The sequence below is a fragment of the Macrotis lagotis genome, chromosome 3 (genome assembly GCF_037893015.1).
Source record: "Macrotis lagotis isolate mMagLag1 chromosome 3, bilby.v1.9.chrom.fasta, whole genome shotgun sequence".
Taxonomy (NCBI): Eukaryota; Metazoa; Chordata; class Mammalia; order Peramelemorphia; family Peramelidae; genus Macrotis; species Macrotis lagotis.
This window is the reverse complement of record NC_133660.1, coordinates 131,963,362-131,988,066: the sequence shown is the minus strand read 5'-3', so window position 1 is coordinate 131,988,066 and position 24,705 is coordinate 131,963,362. Positions and strand designations below refer to the sequence as shown.

The 24,705-nt window shown below is 35.9% G+C and overlaps 1 protein-coding gene across 1 annotated transcript in view; it reads right to left on the bottom strand.

Annotated features, from left to right (window-relative positions):
* Positions 1–888: 888 nt before the first annotated feature.
* Positions 889–24,705, bottom strand: part of SLC7A11 (solute carrier family 7 member 11) — a 110,557-nt gene continuing 86,740 nt past the window's right edge. Inside the window, exons 9-12 of the mRNA XM_074227440.1 lie at positions 24,276–24,372; positions 21,555–21,704; positions 18,554–18,731; positions 889–3,658 (exon numbers count right to left, since the gene is read on the bottom strand). Coding sequence (XP_074083541.1) covers positions 3,573–3,658; positions 18,554–18,731; positions 21,555–21,704; positions 24,276–24,372 — 511 coding nt within the window. The 3' untranslated portion in view covers positions 889–3,572. The remainder of the gene's footprint in view (positions 3,659–18,553; positions 18,732–21,554; positions 21,705–24,275; positions 24,373–24,705) is intronic.

The window sequence follows — 24,705 nt, the reverse complement described above, 5'->3', positions numbered from 1 at the left end:
ATATTATTGTAAGAAATGCTTTATTAATAATTGTCCATAAATCTAAAAAAGTATTATTTCCTACACTATGCTATACATTATCTTAAAATTTACAGTCACACCATTTTTCCAAAATACCTTGACAAAGTTGGCTTTTACCATACATTTGTTAAACCGAAGTTACTAAGATAAAAAGAGGTTTTAAATTTCCTAATCAAGAGAAAAATATTTACTTATTATACATGGGTTTTTATTAATATGCTAACTATGGTAACCATTAACCTACACTAAGTTGCTACTATGTACACATATATTTTTATAAGTGTTTGTAAAATTACAGTGCATGCAGAAACAAATTTCTTTATAAAATAGATCAGTCAAAAGAAACAATTATTTGCCAGGGGTTCCAGCTTCAATGTAATCCTTTGTCACTTAGAACCACATTTTCTAAGGAAGGTTCCTTCCACGTTAATAGGAGGTTCTATGAAGAATTGTAAGTCTTCATTGGATGGAATCAAGAGTTGGAAAGCCATTTTATTTTTTCCATTTTCGTTTTTAATTATAATTTTGTCCCAATTAAATATTTTATACTTAAAAATATGATGGAACAATCAAAACTTTTACTCAATATAAAATAATCTCCAAAGAAAAACATGCTTTGCTTGAATTAGGAAGACATGACAAAACTACTTACAACAAAAACTTATCAATTACCAAAAAATGAAAAATATCTCAGTTACAAATTATCTCCCCCCAAAAACAAACTTGGAATAGCTTCCATAACTTTTAAAAATTGCCAACTGAACAAAATATTTAATCTGGGAAAAACTGTCAAAATAGCACTCCAGAATATTCATTTTTAAAAATGTGAAGTTTATTACAAAATAATTAGTCCATAATAGCATTACAGTATATACATATTTTTAAAAACGCAAAGAATATTTGATAGTGGTTTTACCAATAAAATTCTGTCATAATAACATCCCAGAATATTCATTTATAAAAATGAAGGATATTTGATAGTGGTTTTATCCTTATGTTACCAAAGTCAGTAGGTAATAAGACATTAATTTCTACAGTAAATATAAAGATTAATCTGACTTTGGTTTAAAATAGGAGAAGATTAACATGAGGAAGAGATGAGAGAGCATTAACAAAGTAGAAACAAGACTTGTAACACTATCTAAATATTCCATTACCTAGGAAAAGAGAGAAAATTGGAAGGCACCTCAAAAGTTACCTTATTTCAAGCTTCTCATTTTATGCTTGGACACTTCCTCCCTTTGGAACACAGATTCCACATCTGCAAAATGGGATCAGATATATAGAGAAGTAGATAAAACTCTGGAGTTAGAGTTAGAGAGGTCTGAGTTCAAATTTGACCTCAAACATTTACTAGTTGTGTAATCTTAAAATCACTTAAATTTCTGTCTGCCTCAATTTCCTTAATTGTAGAATGAAGATAACAACAGCACCCACCTCACAGAGTTATTGGGGAGATCAAATGGGAGAAGAACCTGGACCATAGTAGAAGTACATAAATTCTTGCTGGTATTATTAATGTCATGGAAACCATTCAGAAGGATAGGAATCTGTCCACCATTAGAACTTTAATTAGACTTGTGTAATTTTAGAGAATTAATTTACTTCATTACTGCTTTCATTCCATTTTTAACATTTTCCCCCCAAATGTCCTTCTTTCATCCCTTCTTTATCTTCTGTGGTACAAGGTATGTATACAGCACAATTATACACCCTCACATGTACACATTCATATATACACACACTTTTCTTTTTCAAATACTTTTGTCACATATTTTCTCTTAAAAGAATGAAATTGATGTCTACGTTGAAATTACTGACAATGTCAAGGAATACTCCTGGAAATTCTTATAAATTTTTATTAACAGTGGCATTCTCCACACTTACCCCTCAGTTTTTCACATAAACAAAAATGTTTACTCAAACAATCTGGACAGTTTATAAAGCCTAGGAAGATGTTCGTAATTAAGTTCTTCTATTATATCAAAACATTAACTAGGAAAGAGAAACCTGGGCTTTGCCCCATATCACTAACATTTAAATGTTGAATTGTATCCAAGTTTTGTCATAAGCTGTATGTCTCCCTGGTAGTACCCCAAAATGAATTCCTTTTCTTTCACCCCAACCCTACCCTCTATACCTCTGTTTCACAGACACAAAACATTCAGGGATATGTGTGTGTGTGTGTGTGTGTGTGTGTGTGTGTGTGTGTGTGTGTGTATACATATATATATATATATATATAATATATATATATGAATTTTAGTTATGAAGCAACTGAGGCCCTGTGGTATAAAGTTATAGAGCCAAAGTCACCTACCACATTTCTTAGAGAAAGGCAAATAAGACAAATAAGTTAAAAAAAACTCAGTTAAGTGCTCATTCATTATAACACACTATCTTACTCAGCTATTTTATCTTTCTTTTCCTATAAAATTATGTATAAAAGATATATTGACATAAAAAATCTTCGAAGTTAGAAACAGTGCATACAAATATGAGTGCTAGGATGTGGTTTGGACAATTTCCCCCAATTGATGAATCATCATCAATACTGATGTTGGTTCATTGAAGATGCAAAAAAAAATGTTTCTTTTGATATATTCTACAGGGAATTTATTTCAGGTGAGATCGGGAGGGGGGTAAAGTATGTAGTGCTGTGAACTCAGTTATTTACTGGAGGATTCAAAACCCATTGGATTTACTTGGACAGGATGAAGACCTGTATCCTTTCCACTTCACCCACCTCACAAGGAATAAAAGGACTTTCCCCAAAGTGTCCAATTTCCTACATGATTCTGTGATTAAAAATCTTGACAATAAATTCTCAGAGGTTTTCAATTCAGTACATTTGCTGAATAGGCCTGAAAAACAATAGCCCTAAAGCTACTCTCTTTTAATGGACTCAAGAAAATGAGCCATATCCCTTCTCTCCCATCCCAAATGTCCTGGGACCAGTTTATTAAAAAAGGAATAGAGACTAAGTCAGTGTGACTGTATTTGGAGAACCAATACAGTGCAAACAAAGCAAACAGGAAGGCATTTGGGTTGCAGATATAAAATTAAGGTAATACCTCTGTCACCTATTCTCATGTCACAGAAGAGTTGAGTTGCATGTCCAAAAAAAGAAGAGGACACTTTTCACAGTATATCTACCTACAGTATATAAGACCATTTTATAAAACACTTATAATACAGAAAATATCTTATGGCCTTCCAGTTGAAGACCCTAAGATTCAGTAAGATAATGTGACAGAGAAAAATCATTAGAGTAATTTGTCATTCAGTGTCCTCTTTTCTCTGCACACAAAAAGAATATGCTCCTAAACAGAGCAATGTGAATGGTGGTAGAAGTCTACTAGCTATCTACACATGTACCTGAAGGTACATCTACATGTTTGAACACATAAAAAAACTTTTGTTGGAGATACTTGTTTCCTTGGAGTCTTGTGATCCCCTGGAATTCCAAAAAAGCAGTTTCTCCTTTTTCTTGTGTCTCAGATGGAAACATATAAGAGTAGGACATCAATATACAGTACCAGCAATGGAATTCATGACTTATTGGTCTCTTCTGAGTTAAAGCCATCTTCTGCAGGTACAACTTCCAGCAATATCTGCAGGGTTCTGGTTATACTATCTATAGATAATAATTTGAAAGAAAAATAAAAATAAAAATTAGAGATGAATGAGAAGCAAGGCTACAGAAGAAATATGTCAGTGCCCTTGATCTTAGTTAAAATGGACAAAATAAAACAGTTGGCTATATTTCTCACTCATTTCATCCCTTGTCTCTCACCAGATGAATTATTTTAGAACTTCTCTAACTAAATTCTCTATTTTGTCCTGGGAAATTATTGGGACAAACTCATCATCCTGTAAGATCTGGTCAGATTTTAGTATTCTACCACATTATCCCATATCTCTCTGATTAGAAGGTGGGGCCATGAACTGTAAAGTTCTCACCTGGCTGTCCTACCTTGGGGCTTCCCTGATTGAATTCCTCACCATACCTTAGTTGACTGCTTTTTCATTGTCCTTTCTCCCTACCCCCACCATATTCTAGCTTCCTATTTTGTTTCGTCTTTTTCCACACTAAATTGTAAGCTCCTTGAGGACAGGGGCTATCTAATTTTTTTTTTGTATGACCAGGATTTAGCATAGTACCTCAAACATAGCAGGCACTTAAATTAATTGGTAGATTTATACAAGAATTTCAACAGGATCTCACATAAAGGTCAAATTAACATCACATTTGCCATTTCTTTCCTTACTCATGCTGGGATCACTGGTGATAATTAATTAACTCTTTTGTAGGCAAACTGCATGTTTCTGAATCAGACATCTGAAAATATCTTTAAAATGGAGATCTAGGAAACTCAATGCTATAAAATTCACTATGAATTCAATTGAACAATGTATGACAAAAGTTACAGGTCACTTTTAATAGGGTAAAATCATTTGCAAATTTCTAGCCATCATTCTAATATTGGTCCCAGGTCTTTGCCTAGTTTATTTCCTCTCAGCATTTCCCAGAATATCAAGAGTTTTAGCCTCCTCTTAATTAATCTCTTAATAAGACTGATATAAGCTCTTATCCCTAACTTGCCATGTGATTTCCTTGTCATGAATACCAGCTCCATCCATTTATAACCAAGAATTTTTTTCTCTATCTTTTAATCTTTGTCATTTACTGAGCACTTTTGTTTGGGGTGGGGGGGAGGAGAGATAGATATGGAACAGAACTTAGAGAACATTGAGTCTAATCTCATTTTACAGATGAGGAAACTGAGACAAAAATGTTAATTGGTTCATTCTCATTTTTCTAAGTAGGTGATTTTCCATTTATCTAAAGAACAGAAAGGAGATCTTAATTATCAGATTCAAAACATTCTACCTGTTTCTTTCATCCTATCATACCTCACTTCCTCATTCCTATAATTTCCTGCTCTCAGCTGATTTATCCCTTCTGTTCAAGTAAACAAATGTATTTCAGATTGATTTTTGACTTATGTGAGTCTTCTTTCAAGCCAATCCTAATACCTGATTCAATTAAAGAAAAAAGAAAATATGACTTTACAGAATTATGTAGTTGGAAAAAAGGAGGAATAGTTTAATAGCAAAAATAACTTAGTAGTATCATAGACCTCCTGAAATGATCTCCAGAATTTTCAGAGAACATTTTTTGAGAACCTCGACTTTAGATTTTTTTTAAAAAAGGAAATATACCTATCAGAAATGGTCCCAGGAGGCCAAAACTAATTTCAAATCCTTAACCAAAAAGGCATAGTATGACATTATTCTAGTGGAAGTATTTATAAATTATTTTTTTACTCCTTTCATGTTCTCTAAGTCACAGTCAAACTGACTTGTTTGTTATTTGCCATTCAAGACATTATTCCATCTTATACTACTATGTTTTTATCTAGATTGTCCCTGACATCTGGAATGATCTCCCTCTGTTCCTCTGCCTTTTGGAATCACTAGCTCCCTTAAAGAATGATCTCAAGGGTCTTCTTCAAAAAGGGACCTATTCTGACTCCCCTTTTTAAAATTGAAAGACCTTGGGATCCTTGGTTCTATAACATTTCTATTATAAAGACATGTCAAACCATTTTTTGTTTTTCCCTTCAGGGGTAGAAGGACACTTACTTTTTGCTCTGATGTCTGAAGAACAGAGGCTTATTTGAAGTAAGTGGTAGCTGCTCAATAAAGCTTTCTGTGATTTGTAATGGACTAGGAAGATATAAACAATGGGAAGGGTAAATGAATTTACATAGCATCTTTGAGTATTCAAAAGGCTGAAAGAAGATGAAATTCTACCTTAGAAGAAAAGGAGAATCAGCCTCCATGAGAATTGGATCAAGGATTGAGTTGTGTATTAATGCGGAAAATAGCATGGCATAACATAAAAACAACCTGAGTTTGAATATCAGTTCTACAACTTCCTCCCTGTAAGACCTTGGGTCTGTGACTTCTATAATATGAAGGCATTGGACTGGGGGACTTTCACAGTTCTGCATTATTAACATCATGTGTACAATAAGACAAGAATGACCCTGGGTTTGGAGGAGTAACAGGATTTTGTAATAAGAAGAAGTAGCATCCTTTGCACAGGTCAGTTGCCCTCCATCTCTCCCTCAATTTCAATTCATTTCTTTCCCAATAGTCTTGTCAAATTACATCCATTTAAGATGAAATGAGAAGTGAGAGGGTGTGCTTATGTGTATAAAGGGTGTGGTGGATGAAATAAATCTAGGTGTCAGCAGCCCTTGGGGAAAAGGGAGAGAGAAGAAAGTCATTCCCAGGGGGAAGAGAGATTGATTCATAAAATTAAAGGTTTACAGATTTTGATCCAGAAAAGACCCTAGAGCATGGATTTTTAAACTTGATTTTAGGGGATTCATGAACTTGAATGGGAAAAATATTTTGATAACTGTATTTCTAAGTAATTGGTTTCTTTTGCAAATGCAAGCATTTTATTTTATACATTTGAAAATGTTTTTCTGAGAAGTTATCATAGGATTCACTAGACTAACAAAGTGGGTCCATGACTCACAAAAAAAAGATTATGAAAACTCTAAAGAAATGATTTGGGGATGGAGTCAAGAGGGCAGCAGGAAAAGTACCTCTCCTAGGTGCTCTCTCCAAATTATTTCAAAAATCTAAAAATTATGACTCTAACTAAATTTTTGAGAGATAGAACCCACAGAAAGATCCAATGAGGAAATTTCCCAGTCCAAGGTAACCTGGAAAATAGTCAAAATCTCTGTTCCACAGGGTTAGAGGGGCAGCCAGCCAGAGTGAAGAAACTTCAGCCTCTGGGGAAGAGTCCCAGAGATCCTAGGAGCTGTGGTTCTTAGCAGCAGAAGTAGTTTCCTGATCTGCAACCTGGGGAGCACCAGGCACAACTTGGAGGATCAGCGTGGAGACCTCTGCCAGAGTGAGCCTGAAGCCCAGGTCCTCAGGGCAGTTGCAATAGTCAGTAGGCTTAACGCAGGTGGCAGTCAGCACCCCCAGATCTAGGAAACGGAAGCAGGAGCCTCCAGGCAACTACACACTGAGTGCTCAGCCCACCAAAAGTAGGGAAGTAGAGACAGAGACTTATGAGGTCTGTCCTTCATCCCTGGATCAGGACTCTGGGACCCTGACCATATTTAGATCCTGGTCACAGTCTAGGTCCCACCATAGAACAGGGACCCCCCCCCCAGCTCCTTGAGTGTGCTTGTGGTCACTCACAGACCAGTAGAGCAGTCAAAGCCTCACACACAAAGGTCCTTGTGGGGGGGGGGGATAAATGTCCCAATAATACTCAAAAGCTCAGAAATTACCTCAAAACCAGGCACAGGTTGGGGAAATGAGTAAACAGAAAAAAGAGGAACCAGATCATTGACAAATACTTTGTCTATGATCCCAAGGAGGATCAAAATACTCAGTCTGAAGATGAGAAAGTAGAAGTTTCTACATCTAAAGACTCCAAGAAAAATGGAAGTTGGGCTCAAGTTATGACAGAGTTCAAAAAAAGATTTTGAAAATCAAGTAAGGGAGATAGAAGAAAAATTGGGAAAAGAAATGAAAGAGATGAAGGAAAAACATGAAAATGAAGTCAAGGAGATCCAAAAAAATGCTGAAGAAAATAACATGTTAAAAACCAACTTAGGACAAATGTATAAAACAGTTCAAAAAGTTATTGAGGAGATTAATGCTTTAAAAAGGAGAATTGGCCAGATGGAAAAGGAGATAAGAAAGCTCTCTGAAGAAAACAAACCCTTCAGATGTAGAATGGAACTAAAAGAAGCTGATGACTTTACAAGAAATCAAGATACAATACTTCAACACCAAAAGAATGAAAAATTAGAAGAAAATGCAAATTATCTCATTGAAAAAACAACTGATCTGGAAAACATATTCTGGAAAGATAATTTGAAATTTATTGGGATACCTGAAAGTACTTATCAGGAAAAGCTTGACCTCATTTTTAAAAAATTCCTACCAGAAAATTGCCCTGGTAGCCTAGAAGCAGAGAGTAAAATAGAAATTGAGAGAATCCACCAATCTCCCCTGGAAAGAGATCCAAAAAACACCCCCCAGGAGTATTATAGCCAAGTTCCAGAAATTCCAATCAAAGAAAAACTATTACAAGCAGCCAGAAGGACACAATTCAAATATTGTGGAGGGGCAGTCAGGATCACACAGGATTTATCATCAACTACATTAAGGGCTCATAGGGTTTGGAATATAATATTCCAGAAGGCAAAAGAGCTTTGAATGCAACTGAGAATCAACTACCCAGAAAAACTGAATATCCTCTTCCAGGGGAAAAGATGAACTTTCAATAAAACGGGGAATTTTAAATGTTCCTGTTGATACAACCAGAGCTGAACAGAAAGCATAAAGAGTGAAGGAAAAAGGTAAATTATGAGGGACTTAATGATGATGAACTGTATGTATTCTTGCATAGAAAAATGATGCTGATAATGCTAATATGAGCCTCCTCATTTGGTAGAGCAGGTAGAAGAAGCTTTTATAGATGAAGCACAGGAGAGAGCTGAATTTAAAGATATAAGATATTGTACAAATGGAGTCAATGGCTAAAAGGGAAATGTATTGGGAGTAAGAGAAAGGAGAGGTGGAATAGGCTAAGATACTTCATATAAAAGACATTTTTTGCAAAAAAAAGATATAATTATTGACTTCATCATTAAAAATAAAGAGACAAGAATAGGAGACAAGATGATTCAGTATTAATTAAACTACACCTGGATATCTACTTCAATATACAACTAACATTTTTAAAGTATAGTCAGGAAATGCATAGATTATTTTTAAAAAAGAGAAATCATTTGATCCAATCTTTTCATTTTATATTTGGGGAATTGGTCTGGAATGAAGACAGGTTTTGAATCTGGAGGTGAATTCACTGTGGTGAATAGGCTACCTGTGGTGAATAGGCTATCTGACTAATGCAGCAGCCAAGGAGTGGTTATATAAGTAGGAACGACTTATTATCCTGTTAGCTTCCCAAGCAATGAACAGGAATTTGTAGCCTATAATATCACCACTTCCACCACTTACAAAATAGAGCACTAAGAACAAATTCCTCTATGTCTTTCCCTGTTCTTTGCGTGATTAGACATGAGAGTCATGTACAGTCAGTCCTGTTCTTCCCTCTGGCCCTTCTGGTATGATTTTTTGTTTACACCATTGATTCACATCTGGTCACAAATCATGGACTTACTGAAAACAAGAATAAAGCATTCCATTTCTCTTTAAAGTCTGCTTTCAACAGATAGGGTCTGCTTGCAGGGATGTGAAACCTGCAGGTGCCTTTATTCTGTTTAGGGCAACCACAGAGTATTTGGAAACTAATCTCCAACACATTTGCTTTGATTCTACACCGTGTGTCTGAGTACAATGATAGGGTGGTGAGAAGAGAAGAGCAATGATATGGTTTAGAATGTGACAGAATGAATTAATGGTCTTCCCAAAACACACAGAGGAAGTAAGACTGAGATCCGGGGTATTGAAAACCACCAGCTTGAGCTGGAGATAAAGGAGGCTTCTCAGGAGAAGAAACTACTATAGTAAACTCAGGTGTTAGGTAGGTAAGGGAAAAATGATGAAAAAAATTTCACATCTTTAAGTGGAGTGGCATCAGATTTCATTTTTCTGGCACAGGTGCTCAATAAATGTTGGTTGAATTATATTGGAAGGATACCTCATGTACACTGACATGCCAATCAAAGCAAATATAATGTCAGATGAAGGAAAAATACTAACTGGGGAGATCATGAAAGCATAAAGAAGGTGGTGCCTGAACTGAAGCTAGAAGAAAGTTAGGGATTCTAAGAGGAAGAAGTGATAAGGGAGAGCAATAGTTCAGGAATCGGAAACAACAAAAGCACAAAAGTTAAAGATTGCATTTTTTTATATGAAGAATCTAGGCAACTTGGCTGGGAGATATTTATAAAAAGGTGAGGGGAAGATGAGAGGTTATTTTGTGAGCTGAGCCTAAGGTCAAGAAGATTCATATCTGAGTTCTAATCTGACCTCAGACACTTACTATCTATAGGACCCTGAGTAAGTCAATTAACCCTGTCTCAATTTCCTCATCCATAAAATGAACTGAGGAATGAAATGGCAAACCACTTCAGTATTTTTGTCAAGAAAATCTCAAATGATATTACAAAATCAGACACAACTGAAAACAACTCAGCAAAAAATTGTCCGGGACTTTAATTGCTAGGATGAACAATTTGCATTTAGAGGTAGTAGGGACCCACTGAATCTTTTTGAACAGGGAAGTGGCATAGTCAAAGCTGTGCCTTAGGAATGTCAGTTTAGCAGCTGTATGTGGGAAGGATTAGAGAGAAGAAAATAGAAGATCAATTATCAGAAAATGTCAAGAATCCAAGTAAGAAGCAAGGGTATGGGAGAAGATGATAGATTTATGTTATTTCTTTCTAAGGCTCCTCCTTTGGACACTGCCAATGCCATCAATCTATTAAGTGAGTACTATTAAGTGAGAACTCCCCTTCTCACTCTGGGAAAATGGATTTGCAATAATATTTTACATATGAAAAATGTTTTTATCATTTTCAAAGGGCATTCAAACCCATGATCTCACTTGATCCCTACAGCATGTGCAGTTTTGACACTGACAATGCCATCAATTTTTTCATTGCATGTAGATTCCCTCTCTCCAAATGTTGAACAGTTCAAAATAGTTATAGACCTCAATTTCTTCTCCTCATTTCTCCTATCTTTTATGCAACTTCCCAGTAGAGTAACTATAATCCAAAGGGTTATTATTTATTTTGTGTCAAACAAGCAACCAAAATGCCATTTACTAATAAAAATCCATATTATGGCAGAGAATGTTGGAGAAATCAGATATCTGTAACACTTAGATTAGAAATAAAAATACAAAAATCACAAGAGATTCAAGAAATCAAGGAGACAGCACCATAAGGGGCTACAGCATTAGATCAGGAGTGTGGGTGATAGAGTAACACTTTCAGTAATAATCATGGGAGAAAGATCAACTTCCACACACTGAGACAGGTCTGAGATAAAGGTCAGAATCAATCTTTCCTAGCTTGTAATATCAGAGGAGGTCATTAGGTTGAGGAAAATTACATTTTCCAAGACCAAGGTTGGAAACAAGACCAATCCACTAAAGAGAATTTTCTAGGAACAGAGCAATTTAGTTAACAGTGAAGCAGCTGCTGAGACCTTTGAAGGCAAAGGGTGATGGCAGAGCTAAGAGTAAAAGGAGCAAGAAGAAACCACCAGATCATGAGATAGGTTTGACTGTAATGATTGACCAAATGGCAGATGGGGCTGAGGAGCTATCCTCTATCTTGTAGAGAAAAGCAGACCCAGATTGGCCATCAGGCCATTTTGAAACAATGAAGAATGCATATTTTCCCTTGATGACCCCTCACTTCATTTTAGAATTATGGTATGCCTGTCAAAGCTGCTTTCTCTCACAACCTATTCATTAAAAATTGTCCATGTCTTCCTACCCAAATCCAGGCAATAGAAGTCCTTTTATCCCAAAATGGCAATCTTCATTGCAGTAGTACCAGCAAAAATTTCCTGGCCTGCCTCTTTTCTCTCTGAGCTCCACAAGTCTAAAAAACCTCTGAATCAACTACTTTCCAATTGTGACTCACATTACTGATCACTTTGATTTTGAACCAAAAGTGAGATGGCTAGAGTGCTTGATCTGAAGACAAGATGATCTGACTTCAAATCCAGTCTCAGACACTTACTACCTGTGACTTTGGACAATCCTTCCATTTCTCTGGTCTTTACATTCTTCATCTGCAAAATAAAGCTATTTAACTAAGAAAATCTCTGAGAAAGTCAATTTAATCAATTAAAAAGTTTTGAGGTATACTGAAGAAAAGGGCAATTATTAGACTTGATTCCAGAAAAAACATGGAACAAACATACACACTTCATGAAAGATGAGACAAAGATTTTAGGTATGCAAAGCATCTTAGGTTGTCAAATATGACTGGCATCTTAGTTAAATTTTGCTTCACTATATTTCTTTATTACAAGAGAGGGGGTCATTAGAAAATAACCAGGGTATAATAAAGTATCAATTAACCTTTTTTAAAAAATATTCATTAGGGTAAAGGACACTCAATGTACACAAGAAGGACTCCACAGATGCTCGGTGCTTGCATGGGTTCAATTTTAAGCCATTTAGATGACCATCAATCCCCCTGCTCTCAGTAATACTCATGAAGCATTTTGAGGGCCATAGATTACAGCCCCATGATACTGTCCTGGCTATTAATAGATAAAGTGGAGCAGATGAGGCTGCAAGCAGCAGAGATTTTGTTATCTGAAAGCTGCAGCATAAAATAGCTATTTGGGTATTTTTAGCAATACCTTCTGTATTCAAAAGTTTACCTTGGAAGACACTGAAGCCGAAACAGGCATAGCTGGATGCGATTTGCCCAGTCACATATGGTAAGAGTGTGGGAATAGCGGCAGACAGCTTATACATGGGTGAAATATTAACCACCAGGTGCAAGTTCAATAACTCCCCTTCTCACTCTTGGAAAATGGAATTGCAATAATACTTTACATATGAAAAATGCTTTTATCATTTTCAAAGGGCATTCAAACCCGTGATCTCACTTGATCTCCACAACATGTGCAGTTTTGACCACTAAGGTAGTCTAGGCAGGTGTTAAGAATGACTAAACAAGCTTAATTAATTTACAAGCCAGGGTTAGTAAGAAAAATGTCACACTGTGGACTCCACTGAAAGTCTGGCAGTGGGACCCTCCAGATTTCAGTGGAAAAAAGAAACGGATTTATACCAGCACCTTCCTGGGGACAAACGCTCTTGGGAGCCTACAGAAACACAACATCGTCCATCAGAAAAGAGATTTTAATAATTCTGCCAGCACTGCTCTAGGCTGACATAGATAATGAAGGGTTTTATTTAAAGGTGAGTCGATTGTACAGGAAGCCTGGCCTCCGCATCCCCCAGATGTTTAGTTTAAGCATTCAGTCTCTTGTTGGGAGATCCAGAGGCCACCAATAAAAAAAGATTAAGGCTCCAGGTCCAGGCTTTATTTGTCCCTTTCCCTGCTACCACAGTGGATTTAAATATGTCACGGAGGTATCTACCCCCCCTTTTTTCCCTTTGCACAAGAAGCTCATGTTTTTAAAAAAGAAAGAAAGAACAGAGGAATTAGCTACTCTGTCACAGCTGGCAAGGGGGAAAAAAGCTTTCCATGGAGCCCATGGCTCCCTTAAAGAGCACATTTTATTTCCATGGAGGAATGCTCTCAAACAAAAAGTGGTTCAACACTGGCATCCTGTGGCCAGAAAGATTAATCAAATCTCAGTTCCACAGGCGCCTCTGCTTTTCAGCCTGAACATTCTCTCTCTCTCTCTCTCTCTCTCTCTCTTGAATCAACAACAGCTCTTTGCTACTTCCTAATGGTGGTCAGCAAAATCTCACCCCTGGCAGAAGTATATTTGGTTCATTGGGTACAACCTCATTGGAGGCTCTGGGTCTTTTTAAAGTGGCTGAGTGAAGGATCATACAATCTACAAGCTTTAAAGATGCCCATGTCCAGTCAAGGAATTAGAGCCTGCAGCAGGAAAAGGATGCCTTCTAGTACAGCAGGTAATGGTCAAAAGCATTCTAGGGAGCTAAGCTCATATGTGTTTCCTCTCTAAAAATGCTTTAGACAAGACCCAGAATATACATGTATATGGACATGTATATGTGTATATATATTTGTGTAAATATTATATTCCTATAAACATATATATGTGTATTTGTATATGTCTATTTTTGATAGACCCACAATAAATATTATTGATTTCCTTTCTTTTACTGCAAAGGCATTACAGAAGAGGGTGGGTAGAGAACAACACAAAAGTAGGGGCAGTCCTTACTTGTGGGCGCTCTCTCACAAGGAAGCTATTAAAGATAATGACCGATAAGATGTTGATTTAAATTCAGCGGATCCCCAGACACTAGGAAGATTCTAGCACCATTTCCTTTTCAAAATCACCCACTACAGTAATGCTAGTAAAATTCAGGAAGGATGAGAGCTAAATGTGGAGGCCATGTACACATTCAGAGATCTGAGAGGATGAAAACAAAAGCTACAGAGAGCTTTGAATGAGAGGAGAAGAGGGAATGGACAAGAAAGGAGGAAAGGATAATCAGCTGAGGAAACTGAGAAAACTGGAATTAGAAAGGAAGAGGTATGAAATGCAGAAGGCAGCTGAGGAGCAGGAACAGGAGCTGGAAAGTCTGTATAGGTTATAGAATGAAAACCAGAGAGGCAGAAGAGGGGGAAATGCACCTCCCTAGTGCTTGGCATTTCATTATCTCATCATGAGATGAAATACATAAATAACTCTGTAAACCTTAAGTCAGGCTATAAATGCCAGCTGTTTTTCCTTCATACATTCTCTAAGACCAGGGATTCTTCACTTATACATACACAGAAAGAATAGAAAATGGAGAGAAACAGAGAGATATAAGCAAGAGAGAGAGAGAGAGAGAGAGAGAGAGAGAGAGAGAGAGAGAGAGCACAGAGACAGAAATAGCAAGAATTAAGGGATTCTTAGAAGGATAGATAGATTGATAGAAAGAAAGGGGTATTTTTGTCTCTTGATTCTTATATATAAATAGGAATTTATATAAACATATAAATTCCTTAATTCTATAAAAATAGATTCCATCATACATCATATATATCCTATTCTATATATTTGTATATGTGAACTAAGAAATTCTTATACAGACAACACACATATATACATATATACATGTGTGAATGAACATATATGTGTACATATAGACCTATAGTCTGATAATTATATTTTAAGTTAAGTGATTTCCTTATAATTCTATTTATTTTATTGTACACACTAAAAATATTATTCTGGGAGTGCTTCATAAGTTTCACCAGACTGCCAAAGGGATCTAAGACATCCACATACACACACACACACACACACACACATACACACACACACACACACAAAACTCCCCTGCTTTAGGGCAACTCTAGAGGCATTATGGATTTCTCTCTAAATTAAAAAACAACAACAAAGCATTTTATTAAATAGCTTCTATGTCCTTCAAATGAAAACCAGAACCTTCCCTCAAGTAACATTTTATATATCCTTTATATTTTAACTATGATTTTTATACCCTATTCTTTACTCAAAAAGTCTTTATTTAAGCAATTATTATATGTCAGGCATTGGATTGGGTGTTAGAAATGTCTTTGCTTTTCACGGTGCTCTGGGATATCATCTTAAAGAGAAAAGAGAGCATTTCATTTAAGAAATATAACAGAGCACACCCTGGCAAGATTTAAGTTGAGAAAGGGCACACTAAAAGGTGACTCTGGGGATTTGCTTGCCACATCATCCTAACGTTCACAGCTCAACTAGACCTTTCCAAAAGGAGGTAACTTTATGAACATCCTTAAAAAATGTAATAAAATAAAATTTCAATGAAAGTATTTTCCCTGGGCTAAGAATACTTATTAACTAAGCTGTTAGAAAGTTTTTAAAATATAATTATTCAAAAGTTTTAGAAACCAAGTCTATCAAAATATTATTCAGAAAGAAAATGAATTTTAAGTTGACTTAAATAGCAAAAATAGGGGGACAGAATAAATGATTACAAAATCTAGTTTGAATACACTTGGGTCTTGGGTCTCCAATGCAGATATATCTCATGTTCGCCCAGCTGTTAGTGATCTTCTTCAATTTTCCATGTGATATGATATTCATTTTATACATAGTTTAGATTTCCTTTTTGGTACACAGGATACACCTCCCAGGAGAATTTAGAGCTTTGAGACCAGAAGATATCTCACTTCTGACTTTGTACACTGAGGTTCACAAAAATACATAGTAGACATTTGTTGCTGTGAACTGAATCAAAACTCTAAATACCAAATGCAAAAAATAAAGGGGTCAAATCTAAGACAACAAATAAGTTTCTCTGAATAAGTTTGTATCCAAACTTGTATCCAAACTTCAACCTATTTATCATCTTTACCAGATTCTACAAATCCAAATTCAGTTATTTTCCCCACCATGACAGTCTTCCATGGATACAACACATTCACAACACATATACATGTCCCAGGGTGTGTCCATGATCTACATATGGCTGACACTGTAAAAAACCAATGCCTCCTGTCCTAGAGACTGAGTTCAAAGCAGAATGTTAAGAAGACTGGATCCCTACTGCCAAGAATTACAGTCATAGTTCTAGCCAGTTACAGTGAAAGAATTATACAGAGAAGTCATAACTTTACCATCTGTATTAATATAGATCATGGAGTCCTCATTCCCTCCCTCCCAACTAATTTTTGCTTTGTTTTGGGTTTTGTAATTTTTTTGGAGGGGGGGTGGAGTCGGTTAACAATTACTGAGAAACCATCACATCCAAAACCCTACCTTGGGCTCTCTGAAATGCAGTATTTTGATAAAGCTGCCTTTATTCCCAACCCTGAACTATTGCAATTAAGTTACTTAAGGGATTGGAAAGTACAAGTAGGTCATTACATAGCTAATAAAACATTTTTTATCTAAAAATTCTTTAACAGTGCTTAATAGCTTTAAAATCTTAAAGAGCCATTCTCTGCTTGAAGTAAATGTCTTGGCAAGGCTCCTCCAACAGTGGGATCAGCCTAGACTGAAAAGGACTTAGTGACTTGAATTCAAATGCTTCTCTTCCTTCCAGAAACTATTCACTTTAATTAGAAGCATCCCTCAATTCAGAAACTAGATGTTCTGCAAAAGGCTCTCCTCTGCTTTCTTTTTAATGTGATTTGTTTATAACTTAGAATTGACTTTCTTTGAAAGCATGATATCCAAGCTCCCAGGCTAGCCCACCAATGTTTATTCACATAGAATGAAGCACATGAAGTACATGAAGTATATGAAATGTTGTGCAAGAGAACTGAATCACTATCTGTAAGCTTTCCTTTGGGTAAATGAACAGACTTCCTGTTTGGGATGCCCACAATCCAACCATCCTTGCTCTGAGTGGTTTTTGGATTTGACTCTCTTCTTCCACCTCCTCTATCAAGGAAGTAGAGATTGGGGATACAGAGGAAAAGAGGGAGCAATTTGGGGTAAATAATGAAAAGCAATATCTCCTGTTTTTGTAAACTCCCTTTTCTGGCAGGTCCCTGAGAAGCCTTTTCCTTTTCTTCCACAAGCCCTAAGGGTTAGCTCAGGATGCTATTGATATTCTAAAGCCCAAACACTCTAGACTATATTTTCTGTCAATTCCCTGAAAAGATTCCATGTTCTAGACTCTGAACTTTCCTTAAACCAGAGCTACCAAACAGGCAAGCAGATACCCTGCAACAATCTAAATGTGACTTTAATCATGTTAAAATGTAATTGGAAAATTTTTAACAAAATAAATTAAAATGTAATAAAATATAACTACTATTACATTTTAAAACTTAGTCAATAACCACTTCATAGGACTATATGAGTCTCACATCAATGACTTGAACAAATCCCTTATGCCAAGCAAAAACTGAAACCCATCCTTTTCTCAGCTTGACATCTCTCATGGCCCAGGTTAAATACAATCTCTGCAAAACAGTCATTTCTTTAACACCGATTCTGACTTATGATAGGCCTAAGGGAGGGGTAGATTTCATGTGGCTATAAATAAGTGGTATAGACAGGATTATTATTAATTTTTAATAATTGTGTATAATGTGAAAAATCAGCAAGAAACAACTAGAGTGCTAGGATACTGGCTAAGCTAGTCAGATGGCAACTAGATAATAATTATCTGTGTCGATCAAAGGATCTTAAAAAGAAAATCAGGGTAGGCAAAATTTCATATTTTGCAGATGTGGAAACCGAGGCCCAATGAAATTAATAGAATCAGAAATTTAAAGTTGGAAGGGATTTTCGATTCCACCAAGTCCATTTATCAAATAAGGAAATTGAAAGCCTGAGAAACTCATTCACCTGCACAACACTGTTGGAATCTGAACCTAGGTGCTTTGACTCCAGAGCCTGTTTTCTTGGCACCAAATATGTTATTCAGTAGCTTCCGTCGTGTCCCACTCTTCATGACCTATTTTGGGTTTTCTTGGCAAAAATACTGGAGTGGTATACCATTTCCTTCTCCAATTCATTTGACAATTGAGGAAACTAAGGTAGAGTTAAGTGACTTGCCCAGGGTCACACAACTAGTAAGTGTCTGAGGCAATACTGGAACTTAGAAAGATGAGTTTTCCTAGCTCTAAAGGAGGCACTCTGTCCACAGCACCACCTAGCTGCACCTAGCTGTATGTGGTTGTTTGCATGATGTCTCCTGCATTAGAACCTAAGCCCCTTGAGGACAGGATGATGACCTTTAATACCATTTAATTGCCATTTTAATTTGTGTTATTGTTTGAAGGAATCCAAATATCCCTACCATGTGGCTTTAACAATATGCAGCTACTTTTCTTAAGTCATTGTATGATATCAAGAACATTACCTGATATTCTCTGGAACCACTTTGACTTCTTGTCCCAGACAATGAAGAAGTAGTATGCTGGGACACCAGTGAGCGTGATACCAAAACCTATCCCAGTACTGAATGGATCAGAATAAAGGGACAAAGCCACCATGAAAAGGCACGTGAAGGAAAAGAGAGCTGGGATAAAAAGTGGCACCTGAAATAAAAAACAATGATAAAGGTCATCTTGAACAGTTTTTGGATACTGAATAGCTCCTGAATGTGACAATACAAGCAAATGAAAGTTGAGTGAATTCTTATATTTATGAAGTTGAACACAATTGATGGAAGGTAGTTAAATAGTGAATGGCGAATAAAAAGGGAAATAGAGTATGCATTAAAACACTTGTTTGGAGTAGGTATAGGCAGATGCTCGCATTATGTTCAACACCTGAAGGGAAGAAGAGGACTTCTTCTGGAAGTTTCCTTTTTTGACTAAATTAATCTTAACTAAATAAATCAGTTGTTTGTAACCTACTGAAGAACCACAAAGAACTATCAGTTGGCTAAAATGTTAACACCCTGGAGTAAAGATCAGTTGCCTTGCCTTAGTTATGTGATGAACCTGTTCTATATTTCTGCACTTCAAACACTGAATCTTTGAGAGTTGCCATTATAATCCATTTTAATATGATACAAGAAGCACAGGTCACTTGTTACACTTAAAAATGATTAAATGTGCATCGATTTCTTTTTGCAGATTTGCCACAAGGACAGACAAAATAAAGAAGAGGCAAACTTCTCTTTGACCACTGATGAAGATGGTGCCCAATACTCTACAATGAATATAATTAAAAAGCTTTCTGGCAACACTATTAGGAGATTTTAAAAGGGACTATATGACAAGATTCAATCAATTTTATGAAGGATTCAGAGAAGCTACAGCCATAATATTCATCCTTCCAAAGGCAAGGTGTGATGTACAAAATAGGCAGTCTGGGTAGCTATATTGATTATATTAAAATACTCAAAATATTTCATTTGTAATATCTTAATTTCTTATGTTTATTTATTTCCAGCTGTAAGGAGGAAGGTCATTGCCACATAGTATAGACACCTTGAACAAATTACCAAGATGATAATAATAATAATAATAATAATAATAATAATAATAAAATAATAATAATAATAATAATAAAATAATAATAATAATACAGATTAGACCTGATTTCCTTCATATAGAGAGTTCCCAATGAAGAAACTCCCTCTACCAATATTGGTCAGCACCTTCTCTGCAATTTATAGTCAGAAACTTGCTTAGAACATAAACATCAAAGACTTAAACCCACTTGCCTAAGCATCCCATAAAAGTCCTAAGAGTAGTAGATCAAATTAAAATACTTTGGAAATGTTTAACAAAATAAATAAAAATACAATATAATAGAGAGGCTTTGAATTTGTGATTTTTCCAAGTCAATATGAGACCAATAGTAATCTACTTCTATATGAGTTTAACTTACTACATAATGATTTAGAGGGTAATCAGTTAAATGACCTGCCCAAAATCAATCAAATAATCATTTTGTGTGTATATATATATATACATATATATATAAATGTATAAATAGTATATACACATATACATGTATAGATGCATAGATTTTTATATATTTAGTACACCTAAGTGTGTGTATATAGACAGATAGATAGTATGAGATGATAATGATGATGATGATGATTATGATGATGATGATGATGATGATAATGCTGTTTGTTCTCAGAGAAGACCATGATATCAGGGAGGAACATATTTGAGTGAAGGGATGCTCTGCTAAGTGATCAGTCTCACTTTCTCCCACAGAGTCATCTGGGTCCAGTGGTTAGATATGAATAAAGATGATTGGAAATGGCCCTGGATGTGAAGCAATCAGGTTTAAGTGACTTGTCCAAGATCACAAAGCTAATAAGTGTCAAGTGTATAAGGGTGGATTTGAACTCAGGGCCTCCTGACTATTTTCTGTGCTCTATTTTCTGTGTCATCTAGCTGTCCTATATATAAACATGTATGTGTATATGGGTATGTAACTATACAAACACAAATATGCATACACATCTACACATATGTGTATAGATGTAAAGTTTTCATATAGGTATATGTGTGGCTTTTGTGTATATAGGATCCAGTACACTATCAATGTCACTAGCTAGCTGCCTCTATTCTGTGCAAGGTCCTGTTTTAGGTGGTAAGGATACAAAAGCCAAATTTTCTCAATGCATTTGGACTCCATTGGATCTATGGAAGGAAATGGGCAAGTACAGCACTAAATGAGATGACATTCATGACCATCAGTCTTCATCATTTGTAAGGAATAACAGGTATAGGATGATCCAAAGCCTCTTGAAAACTGATGACTCATTTTTGGTGTCACCGTTTAAACCTCTAGATTTAGTTAATGCTACAAATCAAGTGAGATATTATTTTGTTGATTGCCAAGACTTAAAGTGATGGAGAAAATGCTAATAGTGTAAATTAAACTTAAAAGTATACCAAACATATGTGTCCCCCGCCCCAGGGAGTCAGTCATTAAACATTTATATGTACACCCCAGTAATAACCAGCCCAATGTGAATATATTCAGTACAATAATATAATAATGAGTAGCCCTTCATAAATCTCTCTTTGACTCCTTGAAAGTTTTTATGGCTCTTGACAATGCTGAGAAGTTTCATTCATAACTTATCATAGAAGAAATCTGGAAAGTTGCCTAAGTTCTCATTCCTTTAAGTCAAGAGATATGGTCATGAGAAATCAAATCCCAAATATACTATGGGTTTCCTTCTTCAGGGAAAATAGCCTTGTATTGATTTTTTTTATTTTCCAGAAAAAGGAAATCCACTGGGCATACAATTTTCAGGAAAAATTAGCCCTGGATTCAAGAGGAGGCTCCCATCATCAGTGTCATCATTGAATTATCTCAAGTGAAGAGTTATGCCTTGGGGAGAAAGATTTATGGAAAACAATTAAAATGACTGAGATTACCTTGAAAGGACGATGCATATCTGGCCGTTTGTATCGTAGATAAATCAGTCCTGCAACTGCTAGTCCAATAAAAAGCCACCTGGCAAAACTGAGGAAATTCAAAAGACCATAAAGATCACCGAAGAAAAGCATTATCATCGTCAGAGGGTACTGTGGGTGGGAAAAAAAAAGAGAGAGAGAGAGAGAGAGAAAAGATCCCAACTGAGTCTAGCAAAATGGAACACACAAATAATGAAATCACCTCAGAGCATCAGCCTCTAATTAGCTTTCAAATGACCTCTTAGACCACTGAGCTACCAGCATGTAGTGAGAAACAGTGGACTACCAACAGCATTTTGCAACAAGACTAAAAGCAGGGCCATCACTATTACCCCTCCCATCTGAAAATAGAAAAACTAATGAGACCAATGAAATAGGACCAGCCTACTTTAATATGAACATCTGGTCATGGGCTTGTTCCTTTCATCTTAGGGGGAAAAAAGAGAATATTTTTATACCATGTCAAAAAAATATTAAACTTTAGAGACAGTACCTGAATTTTTATCTTAGATAGAACACTTTTTACAGTTGAAAATGGGCAACTTGATATTGATTTTCTTTTTTGAGATTATAGTAACTTGTGTGCCCTTGGGCTAATTATTTGATTTTTTAGGTGCCTATTTCCTATTCTCTGTCAATGCAAGGCTTGGCATAGATGATCTGCCTGTTCTATTAAAGTTCAAAATTAAATTCAATTTAATAAGCATTTATAAAATACCTACTACATTCAAAAATGTCAGACATTACAACTACAAAAACAAGATAAAACCATTCTTGGCCTCAAGAAGCTTATATTCTATTTGTATGTATACATATATAGAGAGATGTATATATATATATATATGTATATATATATATATATTTCATTCTATATAGAATGGAATATGCATAGAGGAGTATAATCTGATGTCAGACTTTGAAAGATTTTTAAATGTGAAACTAGAAAATTTGCTTTTTGCAATAGGAATTCACTTGAATTTCTTGAACAGGGCTTGATATGGTCAAATACAAATTTGGCAGTTAAGTGGAGGATTGGTATGTGAGAGGCGCTTGTAGGCAAGCCAATTAGAAATCTATTAAAATTACACAGGCAAGAAATAACTCTATGGTACTACAATCTTGTTTTGTTTTTGAAGTATGGCTGTATAGGGAAGGAGCCAATTAATAATGGCATAAGGTATTTTGAAATCCAATGATTCTTTCTCTATTAAATGCTTCCCAATAAACTCCTTGAGATACACACCTGCGATGCAGGCATCTCTACATAATAGTACCTTTGCTCGTGAATACAAACCATTGACCTTTCTTTCCCTCCAAAGTTACTCTCTCTGTGTCTGCCTTGCCTGACCCTCAAGACAGTAGAAAATAAGAAAGAATCCAAGATCAGCACAAAGTGTCTCTGCAGCTGCGCATACCAAGGACGACCTGAGTGACAGTTTGGGCTTTAAATGAAAGCCCTCTATACAGAATAAATAATATGTTCTGCTCTCACAAGGGAAGCTTACAGAGAGCATGTACTTTAGAAAGAATTTTCAGGGAAACATACTGAAACAAATTAAATGCATTTAAAAAAACATCCAATGCCTTATATGGTATACTTCACAGCAGATGGAAGTGTTGCAAAATAATAAGTAAGAGTTTATATCGCATCAGCAATGGACGCCGGGAGCATTTTCCATCTACTAGCTATTATGCTCCATATTTCCAAAATATATCTCCCTAAATGGAAAAAAAGTTGCAATTTCTATTTTAGTATGTATATGTGCTTCCTTTCAGGTACTCACACCAACTACCTCACTTTTAATCACAGTATCATTCCCACAGCCCAAGTCTTCCTCCATTATCTTTGTGTGTAATTGTCTATGCTTTTCATTATAAGTTGTCTATGATGAGCCTGGGTGTTCGTAGTCTACAGCACTGAGCTTCACTTTCAATTAAGTGAATCTGAGCTTCATTACTCAGACAGCCTTTTCAACAAGGCTTTGAGACTGTGACAGGGGTCAAGCTAATCATTTCCCTCCAAACCTTCAAACTTGTAGGAAAATCATAATGAGATGGGTTTTAGTTACCTGCCTGGGAGACTTAAATATGACTAGATGGAAATATGGAGTACAGTGAAAAGAAACACTCAGAGAATTTGAGTTCAAATCCTACTTACTACCTGTGTGACTTTGGAAAACTTATTTAACATCCTGGGCCTCAGTTCCCTCATCTAAAAGTGAGAGGATAGTGTCTGAACTCCTTTTCAGTTCTAGAACTAGAATTCCTATGAGGTGGTAGACAGAAGCAATATTGGAGAGTAGAAAGAGGGTTGACCTTGAACATTAGGAACTGGCTTGACTCCTGCCTCCAATACTTAGTGACAAAGGAAAGTCACTTAAACTTTTTTGACACCTCAGTTTCCTCAGAGGCTGAAAACATCTGCAGTTTCTATTTCATAAGCTGACTCAAAACAGTCTATGTGTGGAAAGACCCTCACAAACCTTAGAATAATAAATAAATGTCAGTAATGAAAAAGGAATTTATATGGACAGAATACTATCTATGCATGTCTCATCCCACCCCTCACATACTTCAGCAAGAAAAGAGAAGAAAGCAACCCCTGAGAAGTTTTCTTTGAATTCATCTTTGCAAGCCTGTTATCCCTGGTTTCATGAAAGAACACTTGTTAATATGCATTACCAAAATGATGACAGCTGGCAGAGGAGTGTGCTTGCGGACATGAATCATGGAGAGGATTTCTGGAAGGTGACCCTCACGGGAAGCTACATAAAACAACCTGATGGGAGAAAAATGTGGATTGACTTTACAAATGTTCATTCCACAGAGGAAAATTTGAGCAAACCAGAACCTTTTCATATGGAAGGGACTCAGTTTTCCCAAAGTGAATTTTGTGTTTCTCCTTTGAGGCATAACTACATAAACAGTGAAAGAAATTGAATTTAGAAGTATACAAAATTTGCCAACCCTATATTATTGTTCATTAAGTAGACTGAATAGTCATGTCTCATTTAACATTACTTCCTATATTAAAAAAATTCAGTGGTAAATAATATAGACAATGGAAAAGCTGACAGTTTGAATCATTTCAAATTTAAACCAAAAGAGACAG